The sequence below is a fragment of the Condylostylus longicornis genome, unplaced genomic scaffold, assembly GCF_029603195.1.
Source record: "Condylostylus longicornis isolate FDR11 unplaced genomic scaffold, ASM2960319v2 ptg000205l, whole genome shotgun sequence".
NCBI classification, from domain to species: Eukaryota; Metazoa; Arthropoda; class Insecta; order Diptera; family Dolichopodidae; genus Condylostylus; species Condylostylus longicornis.
Window position 1 is genome coordinate 90,736 of NW_026578173.1, and position 17,009 is coordinate 107,744.

At 29.4% G+C, this 17,009-nt stretch overlaps 1 protein-coding gene across 2 annotated transcripts in view; it reads left to right on the forward strand.

The window, feature by feature from the left end:
* The window catches only part of LOC129616434 (histone deacetylase 4), a 174,987-nt gene that overhangs the window by 80,872 nt on the left and 77,106 nt on the right, over positions 1–17,009 (forward strand). Inside the window, exon 3 of one of the 2 annotated variants that reach the window (XM_055532059.1) lies at positions 9,501–9,608. The exons of the other annotated variant lie outside the window; for it this stretch is intronic. Within the exon in view, the coding sequence (XP_055388034.1) occupies positions 9,501–9,608 (108 nt within the window). The remainder of the gene's footprint in view (positions 1–9,500; positions 9,609–17,009) is intronic. 2 annotated transcript variants of the gene reach the window in all.

Consider the following 17,009-nt stretch of genomic DNA (forward strand, 5'->3'; position numbering starts at 1 on the left):
CTTTGGGATTGAATATGGTGTGGGTTATCGGATGTCGATGCACCTTTTTGTTGGTCTAAGGCATGGGCTTCATGTGGATGTCCAGGTGAGGCCGACCTTTCTTAAAACTACTTCAAACATGTGGAAAGAATTGTCATTCTACTTTGGATAACTTGTTTTGTAATGTAGAAGGTAAATGTGCTTTTTAGGATGAGAAATGTTCCATAAGGAAATAGCATTTTCGAAGTTTAAATAAACTATTTTGAGCAACCTGTCGGTCTGTCGGTCTGTGTGTGCACGCGTGTATCTCAAGTTCGGCTGAACCGATTTTGATGAAGTTTTATATATAAGTTTGTTTCCACCATGGCACGGATCGATCAACTTTTGGTATATATCAGGCCTCGGGAACTGCACTTTTTAGCGGGCTTGTTTTACATTTTTGACCATTTTAAAGAAAGTATTCAACCGATTTGCTTGAAATTTTATATATAAGCTCAGCTCGACCGTCCGCAAAAATTCGTATGTTTTGGAAGAAATCAGGCATCGGCAACTGGGCGTTTACTACGGGCCAAATATACATTTTTGTATATATAAAGAGAAATAATCAACCGATTTCATTGAAATTTAATATATGAATTCCCCGTATTAAAACAATGAACATGTAAATTTTTTGGAAAGATCAGGCATCGGCAACTAGACGTTTACTACGGGCCAAACATACACTTTTGTGTATATAAAGAGAAATAATCAACCGATTTCATTGAAATTTAATATATGAATTCCTCATATTAAAGCAATGAACATATAACTTCTTTGGAAAGATCAGGGCTCGAGAACTGATTTGCGGGCCGATTTTACATTTTTCACCATATCCACAGAACAAATTGATGGAATTTCTTGAAATTTGATATTTGAGTTCTGGTTGTTACCGAAACTAACTTGCGAGCATTTCAGGGAATTCGGGTAGCACAAAGCGAAACTCTACTAAGAGTCACATTTACATTTTTCTAAGTATGTTAACTATAAGCTTACTAATGTCCTAAAAATTGGAAAGAAGTATTTAACAGACATTTTTATAATATTCTGTAACACTTTCATTTAACTAGACAATACACAATGCGGTCGGTTATGTGCTGACCACATCAGATTTTTTTTTTTAGAGTTCAAATATGGTATGCCGCGGTAAATAAAGCTGACCACTACTTTTTTACGTTTGCAGAGTTTAAAAAATGTTTGTTGTTTCGTGAAAATAAATAATACAAACATGATATTTTTAGGTCTTTGAAGGGTTAGAGCTTTTGGCGGAGAGGGGAAAAATTTTTTTCAACGGAAACAAGTTTCCAGTAAAATCTACCTAAACAAAAAATTTCAGCTCTTTTCTTTTTTTTCAATTTTTTTTTTAAAAAGTGCTTAGTGCCGAATTAATTTTTATTAGGGCAGAAGGGGATTCATTGTGTATAATAAAATCTTGTTTTTGCCCAGAGCTGATTTTAGGGAAACATTTGACTTTTTTGTTACAAAATTAAACTTTAAACAATTTTATGTACATTTCTAATTCGAATTGCACTATAACTTGGTATAAACTCTCGCGGGGTATCAATTTTAAGAAAAAATCTTTCCTGGGCAAATAAATATTTAATCCGCAAAATACCAGTTGAAAATTTTTGGTTTCGATAAAAGGGTGTTTCGACTTAAATGAGTGTAACTTCCATATTAATTAACTGCTTTAAAAATTTAATCTGCATTAGAAAGCTAAATAAGTAAAAAAGTTTCAGTTGGTACAAATCGACGGAATTATACCCAGAGGTGGATCTCTCATATATTCAAAGTATGTATTTGCAACGGGCGATAAAAAGGGGGCGCCACTTAAAACTTAAAAAAACCCTAAATTTAAAAAAAAATTATTTTGAATTTTTCCTATTATAGTGTTTTCAAAAAATTTTTTATGTCAATTTAAAGCTAAATTAACTTGATAAAAGGAACCGATACACAAATATAATATTTTATTCTAAATAATATAAAAAATGTGCATGAAGAAAAGTTAGTTACGTTACTAGTTAAAAGTTAGCAAAATACTAAGTATTGATCTACATATTATATTTTCCTTTCGCATCATACAACAAAAAATGTTCATAAAATTAAAATTATTCATACATTTTGTTACTCTACGTTGCTCTTTCACTTTTATTTATTATACGAACAAACAATATATTTTTTGAATGATATGAATCAACAGAATAACAATTATTAATTTTTCCCTTCATATACATACTAGAATACTGTAGGTATATACACTACAAACACAGAATATTATTTCATACAGCTGTATTCATTCAATCGTACACATGCATAAGTGAAATCGTCTCATATACGCAAAAAATAAAAATAAGTTACGCAAAAAATAAAAATATTCAAAAATTCACATGTACACATAGTTTGTATTCTCGAATATGGATAAGAACAACACTCATGTGTACACATATAATTATCTCATAAAGCAAGATTTTTATTTTGCTGAGATTGCTTCCTAACAAAACTCCCAGGTAACAATTTCCAAGAGTAATACCCTAAAAAATTTAAAAACTCTCATAAAACTCTCATATCACACTCCAATACACTCATAATTTTTTTTTGTTTTTTTGTTTTTATGCAACTCTTGTAACTTGTAGTGTTAAAAATTCTGCTACTTTCATATCAAAACTACTTTCAGCAAGCCATAAAAATTTTAATTTTCATAAAATATTTTTATTAAGATGTCAACTCTTACAGAATTTTGTTCTTAAAAGAATTCCTTTGTTATTAATTTTGTTAGGCACGACTATTTTAGTATTGTCATTTTTATTAAATGACAATACTAAAATGAACTTATCAAAGTTTTACCCCACAGGAGACTGGGAATTCTTTTTTTCTGGAAAGAAGTCCGAATGAATGAAATGCAAAATTATAGTTTCATTTGAATATAACAAAACTTTAGCTGGAATTTATGCACATTAGTATATTTATTTTTTGTTTAATAATTCTTAAATTTTAAAATTTATGTAAAAAAAAGAAATAAGATATTATAAAGTTAAGAAATACGAGTATATATAAAAATTTTTTAAATTTTAATTATTTTTACTTGGCGTTGCTTTTTTTCGAAGTACAATAATAACCTTTTATCAACAAAATTTTAATGCTAGCAACTTTTTGACTTATAATCATGGCAAAAAAATTACTTTAATTTCTCATATTTTTAATTTTATAATATTAAATTTTTGAATACAAATATTGATTACATGTCATATACATAAGCATATGTATAGTTTGTTTCATTTTTGTTAAAAAAATAATTATTAAAAGCGGAACATATATATTTTTTATAAAGTTCGAAGTAAAACCGATATATTTATTCTACAATGTATTGCTTTCTCTTTCTATTAGTAACACTATTATTAATGGCTTGTGAGAGTTTTCGTAACTCTCGTACTGTTTTGGGTATGAGAGTTATATGCTTTAGGAACTCTTAATGGGAGCTTAACTCTCATTACAAGAATTAATAACTGTAGTAGTTGCGCTCTGTTGTTCTTATAAAGATCTTCCTAGGGTCTTTTAGTGTTCTACAAGACTGAAAATAATATAAGAATAATATTCTTTAAGAATTCTCATTATAGCTCTACAAGAGTGTTATGAGATGAAAATTGTTACTTGGGCTCGCTCGTACACATTCATTATAATTATACCACAAAGCAAGATTTTTTATTACGCAAAGGGCAGTCGTTCGATTTTTTGGATGGGGAGCAGAAATATTCAAAAACGGGAACCATTTCCAAAAATGTGGAGCCAATTCCAAAATATTTCATAAAAAAACTATTTATTACCGCACGAATACAAAAACAAATCGGAAAAACAAAACAAAAATTATAAACAAATTAATAAATACATTCGAATTAAAAAATATCGCAATAAAAACTTAAACTTAAATTAATGGCTTTAAATGAAACTTCACATACGTTTATACATTTTTGAAAGTTTAGGGCTTTAGACTCTGGTTATAATAATGAGAAAATACCTTAAAATATTAAAAAAAGCCTCATAAAAATGTTTATGATGTTTTTTTCTGATCACTTTTTACTGCCTTATATGGAGATTTTTCCTTATATGTAGATTTCCTTATTTAGCGTTATATGTAGACTTCCTTGTTAAACGTACTTCAAATTAAAAAATCTGATGTGGTCAGCACATAACCGACCGCATTGTGTATTGTCTAGTTAAATGAAAGTGTTACAGAATATTATAAAAATGTCTGTTAAATACTTCTTTCCAATTTTTAGGACATTAGTAAGCTTATAGTTAACATACTTAGAAAAATGTAAATTTGGCTCTTAGTAGAGTTTCGCTTTGTGCTACCCGAATTCCCTGAAATGCTCGCCAGTTAGTTTCGGTAACAACCAGAACTCAAATATCAAATTTCAAGAAATTCCATCAATTTGTTCTGTGGATATGGTGAAAAATGTAAAATCGGCCCGCAAATCAGTTCTCGAGCCCTGATCTTTCCAAAAAAGTTATATGTTCATTGCTTTAATATAAGGAATTCATATATTAAATTTCAATGAAATCGGTTGATTATTTCTCTTTATATACACAAAAGTGTATGGTTGGGCCATAGTAAACGTCTAGATGCCGATGCCTGATCTCTTCCAAAACATACGAATTTTTGCGGACGGTCGAGCTCAGCTTATATATAAAATTTCAAGTAAATCGGTTGAATATTTTCTTTGATATATACTAAAAGTTGATCGATCCGTGCCATGGTGGAAGCAAACTTACATATAAAATTTCATCAAAATCGGTTCAGCCGAACTTGAGATACACGCGTGCACACACAGACCGTAAGACCGACAGACCGACAGACGGACAGACCGACAGGTTGCTAAAAATAGTTTATTTACACTTCCCTACTATGGAGAAGTATGTTCCCACCGAAAACTCGATATGCAAAATTTGTTGCCATCACATAACCTACCTATTGTTTACACAATACGGTCGGTAAAAATGAGTACTTCAAATTTTTCTTACTGTGAGTTTATATAAGATTACAACTTGGTTCCCAGCTTTTCGCATCAATATTTTTAAATAATTTTTTTGATTTTAAAATGTTGCTTACCATTTCAACATAAAATGGGTTTCTCAATTTATTTTTAATCAAATTATAAGAAGAAAATATCCTTTCAGCTGCCGCACTACAATGCGCTAAACTGAGGGAGCTTTGAATAAATTTTTCAAATTTTTAACAATCGGCTTCAATTAAAATGTCAATATCGCAATATTATCGTTTATTGTAAAAATTCTAGGCAAACATATTTCATCTGCTGACGTGGAGGAATTTTCCTAAGTTTAGTTACTTCATTCGTGAACTGACTAATTGATTGACTTGCCTATAAAAAGAAAGCTTTTGAATTAGCAGATAAAGGTATATGTATGTACGTAATTTCGTTAGGCAAGGTTTTGTCAAAAAATTTTTAATTATATTGCAAAAAAAGTTTTTTTTTATTTAGAAATTATATTTTTTAACTGAAAATTTTTTTTTAAAATAATTATCAACATTGTTTTTGGGTCTGACTGAAGTAATAGCAAAACGACAGCCCTGATGCTGAAAGAGCGGCCTATCAACACTCTTACGTACGCCTTATATTTAAATTGTTTTATATGTGCAAAGTTTTATTTATGCTGAGTTTTCGCCCACTGACCAAACAAACAAACACATTATTATAATGTATGTATTCCTTTTTCTGTATACAACTGTATTAGTAAAACAGAAGAACAAAAAAAACAAAAATGTAGAATGAGAATAGAAAGAATATAGCAAAATGAGAACAATATTCTTAAGTAATGGAATAATATAGTTTTGGTATTGAGATGTGTATATCAATATTTTTTTTTGTTTAATAACAATTTAATAACAAAAAATTTTAAATGAATTTCAAAATTACACGATCATTACGAATTTCTACTGTTATGAATTACAAAATTGAATAAAAACTGGTAATAACGTATCTACTATTTACATTGAATTGAAAAAATGTTGTTTAATAATCAAGCAAATGTTAAGAATTTTATGTTGAATTTATGTGGTGTCCCAAAAATAAAAGTAAAATGAAATGGTGCATAATTTATTTCATTCTTTTATCTCCAAAATTAAAACAGTCTGACCGACTTTCTGAAATTTCAAAACCACAGTTTATAATAAGTTCATGTAGGTAAAAAATATAATGAAAAACATAAAAACTTATACTTAACTGCTTAGTTTTTGAACCACAAATGTTAATATGCATAAATTTTAATATAAATGCAAAATTTCACAAATTTAAAATTACAAATAAAGGTTTGAGTTTCTATTAAAAATATAAAATTTCGCAAAGTACAATCATTTAAGTATATAAATAAATAAATTTTTACTTTCTTAAATAAGTTTTGAAAGATTTCTTTTATTGATGTTATTTTTTTAGAACAGTTTATTGTTTAATTTCTTTTACGTCAAAAAGTGAATTTTTAGTTGTTAAAACCAAAAAATAAACTTTAAATGATTGAAATAAATCTGATCATAACTACTAATATATTTAATTAAATTACCTTGTTGTTGAATTTATAAAACAAAGCGTTGAAAGTTTAGTTCTAGGCTTTAGTTCTATAATTAATCCTGCATGCAACATGATTACAAGAGAGTGATTTATAATGCGCATGCTAGCTACATTTTGTTCTCAGTGGAATGATGAGAGCAAGAGGTGGAATGATGCAAAGGGGGCTGGGAGGCGCACTTTTTAGAAACCGTTTAGGGCGACGAATAAGCTAGGACCGTGCCTGATTACACCCTGCACCTTAACAATCTGAGTTCAAAATTTTTTTCGAAATACCTAGAATTAGCCTTCATTGTTGTATTACAATTCCTCGAATTTGTCAAACCGCTCTAGAAACTTCACGGATATGTGTGACATATAATTGGACGCAACTACCAAGTTTCATAAGTCTAACTTTATTTTTTTTCCAAATATTTTAAATTTGCTTTTGGAGTTGTCTGGCAGGTAACCAAACTTCTCAAATCATTCCAACAAAACTTCAGGAATATATCTGAAACTAAAGTGAATATACCCTTCAGGAAGGTGCAGGCTATAATGAAAAATAGGCCTTAATTTAAAACAAATTGTGTGTCATTTGAGGCATTACTTAGGTATTATTTTTTGTTTTTCCTTTACTTGAGATAAGTCAAAAAAAAAAGAAAATTTCAAATTTTTCACAAAGTGACTAAAATATACTAAAAAATTTACCCAAATCAATTTTTTTTGATAATTTGAACGCACTTCTCCATAGTAGGTAAGCGTAAATAAACAAATTTTTGAGAGATGTCGGTCTATTGGTCTGTGTGTGAAATCATGTATCAAGGTCGGCTGAAAAAAAGAAAAAAAAAATTCGTAATTTTTGTTTTACAAAATATAAATTTTTAATAAATCATATACATACATATGTATTGATTATAAAAGTGGCAAAATTGTGCAAGTAAGTAACAGTTATTATTTACATATGAAGGCGGGAAAACAAGTTATGCAACAGTAGTACAAAACTATGATGGAACAGTAATGCAAGTTTAGCTGTATAAGAATATTCAAGGAGATATTTAAATAGGCAGCAGCCATGTGCAAGACTATTTCAGGATTTTCATCGAAAATTAGGTTAAAGGGGTTGTTTTTATCCTTACATTCAAGAATCAACTGAGAGTGTGAGGTATAGTCATTTAATCGATAATGGAACTTTACGAAGGAACGAATTTTAGCTCTACAAAACCGACGAAAGACGACAAAAGTAGGTGTGTCGCTGTATAAAGTATGGGTAGTCCATAAATACAACACTGCGAATTTAAAATTACTACAGTTTTAATACAACTGTCAAAAATATATTACTTACGTATTACATTATTGCCTTTCAAGGGGATTTCTCGTTGCTAAAAATTTTAATAATAATCTAAAAATGTAATAGAGCAGTTTTTTTGCTGGTGTAAATTGTGAAAAGTTTTTGACATATGTGCAATATGAAACTTTGAACCTGAAATGAATAAACTATATAGATAACTTTCTTACAGCCAAATTTTTTATAAACTTTTTTTATATTTTTTAATATAGCTGAACAGCTTTTTCTTCGAACAGATTTGAAAAATTAAAAAGAGAGAAATTAACAGGAGACGACTCTTCGTCCTACTCATTAAATTTAAAGTAGGCAAAACTTGAAGAAATTTATGTTTTGTGAAAACCAATAAGAAAACAAAGAATAAGAAGTAACATGATTATTAAGATTGAATTTTATAATAAAAACAACAACAAAAATGCAATCAATATACACGTCAAAAACAATTGTAATAATCTATTACTCCTAAATTTTTCTTAAAATAGTGTGATAATTCGTGCTAGTGGAATTGCTTTCCAAGCGGAACTAATAATTATAAATTTGTTTGATTTTTTATTAAAGAAATATAAAAAACTTCATATTTGAAAACTTTCATTTATACCGACCGTATTGTGTAAACAATAGGTAGGTTATGTGATGGCAACAAATTTTGCATATCGAGTTTTCGGTGGGAACGTACTTCTCCATAGTAGGGAAGTGTAAATAAACTATTTTTAGCAACCTGTCGGTCTGTTCGTCTGTCGGTCTGTCGGTCTGTCGGTTTGTGTGTGCACGCGTGTATCTCAAGTTTCGGTTCAGATTTTGATGAAATTTTATATGTAAGTTTGTTTCCACCATGGCACGGATCGATCAACTTTTGGTATATATCAGGCCTCGGGAACTGCACTTTTTAGCGGGCCTGTTTTACATTTTTGAACATTTTGAAGAAAATATTCAACCGATTTACTTGAAATTTTATATATAAGCTCAGCTCGACCGTCCGCAAAAATTCGTATGTTTTGGAAGAAATCAGGCATCGGCAACTAGACGTTTACTACGGGCCAAATATACATTTTTGTGTATATAAGGTTAAATAATGTCCTAAAAACTGGAAAGAAGTATTTAACAAACATTTTTATAATATTCTGTAACACTTTCATTTAACTAGACAATACACAATGCGGTCGGTTATGTGCTGACCACATCAGATTTTTTCCATTGTGTTAAAAATTGTGTTAAAAACTTTCAAATTTTCAATTGTTTCCATAAAATGGAAAAGACACTTCATTAAGACAGTAATAAGCAAAAAAATTAAGTTGTTTTTATTATTCTTTTTTGATAAAACAATAGCTTCTGATAAATATAGCTTCTGGTTTTGACATTTATTTGAATTTTTTATAGTTTTCAACTTAATTTTCTTGAATTTAAGAAATGGATAAAAAAATGCAATGTTTTTATTGTATATTTTTAATAATTGTACTAATTATTATTGTAATAATTAGAAGACTTTAGTATATCTCCAGTAACACAAAATGTTTTATAATATAAGTACTTTATCTCTATATTATATTATAAATTATTCACTGTAGATATTGTGTTTTTGCTTTTAGTTAAAAAAGGAACAAGAAATGCAAAAGCGGATATTGTGGCACACTTTTAACGAAAAAACTAAACAGTTAGAATTACAACATAAATTGGAATTGGAACACAAACTGCAGGTATAATCACAATTAAATTTATAAGCCAAGTAACGATGTTGGGTCTTTGTAAGCTTTTATTATGGCGGTGTCGTTCTTTTGTGCAAAATGTGTCCTTAACTCCTAACATACTCTTTCATCCATTGATATTGAAAGTTTTTTCAACATAAGAGCTTTACATGTTGTTAAACAATGATGGGAATAAAAAGTTCACTGTATTTTCTGTTGTACTAACACACGAGTTGACTGTGTCAAACTGTACTGTAATTTTAATATGATTGTATCAAAAAAATTTTATTTATTTTTCTATTATCAATTAAAAGTTTTCCAGTTATCGTTAATTTTATATTTATACATACATATCACGTACATACGTAGATTTTGTAAATTATAACAATTTGAGATGAAATTTGAGAATAATAATATAGAATAATAATATATCTCAAGAGGAAGATCATTGTAAATTCAAGTCAATACAAATGAAAATATTTCTCAGAAGGAATGTCACGTTAAATAATAAGAATTAATCTATGTATGCATTGAAAATTGATGAACCCAGGTAATTAAATTTACCTACATTTATATTTGATAACGTGTATAACTTAGATTGTGTACATATTTTTTGCAATATTTAGTCTTATATGAAATTATAGATTGAATAAATTGGCGTTTCAGTGTGTTCTTAACGAAACTGAAAAAAACTTTACATTAGTTTTGAATGTCTTAACATTGAACATAAATATAATAATAAATAGGTCTGCCGGGGATGAAACTTGAGAAACTTTAAAAAGAGAAACAATGACAGATTTTTCGCAAAAAGAAATATTTAAATATTGTATGTATAATATATAAGCAAATTTTTAACCGAAAGAAAATTTATCCCATAGTAATATATTACGCATATATGGCAAACAGGCTTCATGGAAATATTCAAAATTTATAATATTGTATATATTGGTTTTATTATCGTGGAAACACCTGTATTTGCACATATTTATAATGTAGAGCTTATAAATAAAATAAATAATTGCTCTTGATACTACATTTCACCTACTTTTATTTGCGAATGCCAAATGGGACCCATTATGGCGTTATTAAGTGTTATGCCATTAATTAGTGTGACAACAGCGAGAAACACATACGAGTACTTGAAAAACCAATAGCACTATATTTTAACAACAGAAATAAAATACTTTTTTTAAATTTTGAACATCTACATATAGGGTGTATGAGACGCGATGGTATACCCGAATCAGAGTGATAGTGCAATGGTGCGCTCTTCGTGATGATTAGATCAAATTTCTCGAAAATTAATTCTTCAAAGTTCATTAAAGATTTCTATTCTCCTTTTTAGTAATTACAAAAATTACCGTATATACATATCATATTTATATTTGGTAATTGATTCATTATGTTCTTCCTTCTTTCATTATGTTATGTAATGTATGGGGCGAATTTAATCAGCACCTCGACTATACAGGTCTTTTGTACATCCCCGCGCCAGATCATTAGAACTCATGATTCGGGCTCCCGATAAATTTCAGCAAACCCGCCATGCACAACGATTGAATGAGAATCAAAGTCAAAGGCCCCGAGAATCTAAATTTGTATCTAGAGCGTGCCAAGCCATCAAACTTAAATAGGACATGAGTGGAGTCCTCCGTGTCCTGGTCGCAGAATCTACATCGCTGTGTATTTGATTTGCCAATTTTTTGTAAATATGAATTAAGAGGCTCATGCCCAGTGACAAACCACGAGAGAACCCTCAGTGAAAAGCGGTTCCGCCTTACAATGTCGAGATATCTGCCCGTCGGGATATCTATAACTGCCTCGACAGATTCCTTCTTTCATTACATTTTTTCTCAAAAATTAAATTCCCAATTTTTTAAGAAACAATGTTATGAAAAAAGAATATAAGAAAAAACACAAACGAACAGCCAATTATTGTGTATCATCTATATTATATTTTACAAGATTTTTCCAGTTCATGAACAGGTATACATATAATCTAATAAATAACAAAAACAAAAAAATGAAAATAGCAAAAGAGAATACTGGGTAGATACATTACTCAATTGATTAAACAAAAACAAAAAATTAAAAGCGAAAAGCGAAAAGCGAAAGAGAATAAAAAAAGAGTAGTAATATTTTTTTTGTTTTTTTGCTTTTTGAAATATTTTAAATGAGTTAAGTAAGAGTAAAATAATTTTTTGTTGTTGTATTTAACATGGAATCGAATTAAAAAAAAAAAAACTAAAAATTGTGAGAGATATATGAACACGAATAACGTTACGTTACGTACTAAGGCAATTATTCTTCGTGTGCTTGCGAAATTTCAATTGAGTAAGTAGCCAAGCCAGGTCTGTATAAAGAAAAGAGGCATTGATTTTTTATTAATTCACATTCACTTTGGTTTTAAAGTTTAACGTGAAAGGTACTATTTCCAATTGCGGATTCTTTTCTTTTTAAAAAATGGATAACAAACAAATGATGGAAATATTTTAACAGATAAAGTTGTTTATAAGGAAATTTTTCGTTCTTAAATGTTAACTAATTCTTAAATTGAATTTTAATCATATCTATGTAATTAACAGTGACACATATTACATCTTAAAATTTATTAAATTAAAAATATTTCCATTACTTGCTGCTTATAAGCAAACCACAGGGGCCCCTAGTATATTTATAATATACAACACAAATAAGACCAAGCAACCTCACTAAATACCAAAATTCATTTTGCAATACTAATAAAAACGAACGAGAATTCAAAGAAATGAAATTTAATAAAAATTAAAGTGACCGAACTATCTACAATCTAGGTAGAGTAACACTTGTAAATTGGAGAATGGGGTGAGTGCCCAGTGTTCTGCACACCCATCAACGAGGACCCACCCAAACTCTGCCTTCTCGTATGGATCAATGCTCCACACTTTTTGGAAAAGTGCATTGGAATTCAACAGCCGGAAAGTCCCTTTGATTTCCGAAGCCCCGGACGTGCGCTCAATAGCCTCAGCCTTATCTCCTCCACTACGCTTCTTAACACCTCATGAATTTCGCCTGGTACAATAACGTAAAAAGGCTCCGGTCCTACAAAACAAAATATACGCGCAATCCCAGACAACCTGTGCATCTCTAATAGACAAACCTCTGATTCGTCTTTTGTATACTCAGAGTTCTTAAATGAGTACCAGTTCAAGTTGTTGCTTGGTGAACAGACTTGCTATCACTGCCGAAGGTGCTTTGACATGGTGGAGGTCCACTTTGGCCACCTCGGTTCCCTCTTTTCTCCTCGATTTTCTTTTATTTATGTAATTCTGATCCAAATGATTATAACGACATTGAATATTTTTGAAGTTCTTTAATGAGTATCAGTGTTTCACTTTTTTTCAACTACCTATTTTTCGGATTTTCTGTTAAATTAGTTTAGATAGGTAAAAAATTTATGTTATTGATTTGAAAATTTTTTTATCTGATTTTGAAAATTTTCAAAATCAAATTTTGTATTCTAAAAGCACAATTTTTATATTATATTATTCGTTGTGATCTGCTCGAAATTGTACTCCAGTTAGATGTGAATCGTCCAAATTACAAATCTCTTAATAAGAAAATTAGCGTTCTATGGCTTAAAATTAATAAATGGTTAGAAATAGTTTTTAGAACGATTTAGAAATAACTTAAATCGAAAGACCATTTAAAAAATGGTAACTTTTTTATTAAAATCTTATTAACTTATACAGGCTCCAAACAACAAAAATATTATACCAACCATTAAATTTGGAAAATTATTTGTAATGTTTTGGAGTTGTATATGTTGTCACGGGGTATTACATTTGTTTTTTTAAGATGGTCGTATAGATAAGCAACAATATCTAGACAGTTTAAAAACGAACCTGGTAAACAAAGTCCAAAAATTTGGTCTTGTTGGTTATTATAAATTTTATCGGTATAACCGCTTGCAGCATAAATCTTATTTGGTAAGAAGTTGTTTGCTTCATGACTGCCCAAAAGTGTTCGAAACACTCCCCCAAAGTCCAGACCTCAATCCAAATGAGAATTTTTGGGCCCTAATTTTGAAAAGACTTTATTTACATTGTAATATGTCGAACTTCTTCTTTTTTGTCCCTTTTCTTTTGTGGTTTCTTCATTAGAAAAATTATTTCAACGCAATTATGTTCTATAAAGGATTAATAAACTGACATTTACAAAAAAAAATTTAAAATCAATGCATGCCATGCAACTTATTAAAGACTGAAAGTAAATTTTTCAAAAATTTTTTCATTTTGAAAAGACTTTCTTTACATTTTATGTATACATAAGAATAACTTAGCAACAACAGCGTGTAATTGTATATTTTTTGTTTTTTTTACTATTTTTATCTAATATTTTCATTTTTATTAAAAGCAAAGTTTGCTTAAATAATTTTTTGAGCTATAATTATATCCTGCACTTCGTGAAGGGTATATTAACTTTGGTATGGAGTTTGTAACTGCTTGAAGGAGTCATCTGCGGTATGGACAAATATATATATTCTTGCTCAGCGTAAAATTGTGCGTCGATTTAGATATGTCCGTCCGTCCGTCTGTCCGTCCGTCCGTCCATCCGTCCGTCCGATCGCACGATAACTCAAAAACGAATAATGCAATCGACACCAAACTTTCACAAGTTTTTTCTTTGGTGCCAAGGACGAATCCTATTGTTATTGGACTTATTCGGAACACGGGTTCGGGTAGTTGCCATACAACTCAAAGAGTTTATTTTAAATATTTCAAAAACTAATAAAGCTAAAATTTTGTATACATATGTCCAATTATATTCTACATATGCTCTAAAAATTATAATGGGATAGCTGCACCGGTTCGGGTGGTTGCGATACAATTCCAACAGCAAATTTTTTATATTCGGCAAAATAATAAAGTAAGATTCATGAAACTTGGCAGTTAAGTGTCCAATTATAGGTCAAATATATTTCTGACGTTTTAGAGGAATTGCTTTACAAGTTCGGGTACCTGCCATACAACTTCAGAAGCTAATTTTAAATATTTGGAAAAATAATAAAGTCAGATTCATGAAACTTAGCAGTTGTGTGTCGAGTTATAGGTCAGATATATTTCTGAAGTTTTGGTGGAAATGCTTGACAGGTTCGAGTAGCTCCCATACAAGTCTAAAAGCTTATTTTAAATATTTGGAAAAATAATAAAGTCAGATTCATGAGACTTGGCAGTCGTGTGTCCAATTATAGATCAGACATATTTCTATAGTTTTGGTGGGGTTACTTGACAGGTTCGAGTAGCTCCCAAAGAAGTCTAAAAGCTTATTCTTAATATTTGGAAAAATAATAAAATCAGATTCATGAAACTTGGCAGTTGTGTGCCGAGTTATAGGTCAGATATATTTCTGAAGTTTTAGTGGAATTTCTTGACAGGTTCGAGTAGCTCCCATACAAGTCTAAAAGCTTATTTTAAATATTTGGAAAAATTATAAAGTCAGATTCATGAGACTTGGCAGTCGTGTGTCCAATTATAGGTGAGACATATCCGTGAAGTTTTTATAGAATAATTTCACAGGTTCGAGTAATTGCTACACAATAACGAAAGGTGCAGGGTATAATTCAATCGGTTTATACCGACTGAAACGTTTTTACTTGTTTTATATATTTTTATTCTTAAATAATGTTATTTTCATCAAGCCACTTTTATTTTAATTCCTTTTTCTAGTACTTTCCTTCATTTTTCTGTATTGATTTTAAGATTTCACTATTTTACTATTGAAGTCTTTTGAATTATAGTAATTGTTGTATAATATATTATACAACATAGTTTATTTATAACCCATCGTTTACACACGAAATGGAAATCTCTGCATTTTTACTTTTATTTTATTTCAATATAAGTTATGTTGCAAAAATTTGAAATGTTATGTATTTATAAAAAGAAAGCCTTTTCCAATATTTTACTATCAAAAATTTTAGGAATATCGTGCGTAATAGAATTAAGATTAAATTAAAAAAAAATAATCTAATTACTCGAGAAGGGGGGTGAAAAAATAAAGTGTCAATAAGAGTTTATTGTTCGTTTGTAGATATTCTATCATTCATATTTACAAATTCTATTCTAATTTACCTATTATACGTATTTTAAAAAACCGTAAAGCAAACATATGCGAAGTGATACATGTTTCATACTCTACAATTCCCAATAAATTTCATATACAGTTAAAATTTTGATTGAATTTGAAAAAATATTGCAGATTAAGTCATCGAAAATTCAAATTTTACAAACTGCGGAAGGCAATAACTTAATAGTGAGGGAAAGTGGAAAAAATTGTCTAACGAAATGAACTATATAAATAGTTATAATAGTTAGACACTAATAATAGTGTCTAAAAGCTGCACATTTTCAGACTCATATAATCTGTTGTCTACAAAAAAACCGACATTAAAAATTTGAAAAAAAAAAACGGATTTTAGATAACAGTAAATTTTAATAGCCATTTTGTTTTAGTAAAGTTCAAATATTCTACGCCGCGATAGAAAAAGCCAGCTACTACATTTCTGCGTTTGCAAAATTTTAAAAGTACTTATAGTTTCGCTGCAATAAATAGTTAAAAAATGCTATTTTTAGGGTTGGGGGTTATAACTTTTGGAGAGGGGAGATATGCAAGAATTTTCTCCTACGGAAATATGTTTCTGGTAAAAATGTATTTATGTATGAAATTTCAGCTCTCTTCCTTCAAGGGTGTTCAACGTTTGTAAACAGACACACTGACAGACGGATGGATGGGTAAAGTGAAACTAATAAGCACATTTATTCAAATTGTTTTTGTAAAAGTGCATAAAGTTTCAATTTCTAAATAGAAAACTGCCTTTTACTGTACAAGAAAAATTTTAACAATTCAAGTTTTGAAATAAATTTTCATAAAAACTTAAACTTACATTCATAGATTATCTCCTTTTTTTTTATACGCTTTAAATTGTGATGAAAACATACCGACTTTATGTTAACATAACACTTCCCACTGCGAATTAAACAAACTGTTGATGTGTTTAAAATAGAATATTTTGAATTAAAATTTTTTCTATAATCTGGCATGTGCTTTAAGTTATGTTCATTTAGTGTCCATAGTTTATTTATACTTAGTTACTCAAATAAGTTATTTCTTCAAATGCGCCGACCAATTGAATTTTTGTTTTTTTTTAGATCCTATTAACTATGTTTTATGAAATAAATCGGTAGGAGTTGTGCCTCCCGAGATATCAGAACTCCTTTAATTGGAGCAAATTTTTTATATAAAAATTTAATTTTCTACTTCAATGTATAACTGCATTTTTCTTTTCCATTTCGTTGCAATACTTTCTTTACACATGCACTTTCTTTACACATAGATATGTTATTACCATCTGCCTTTAGAAATTTATGGAAA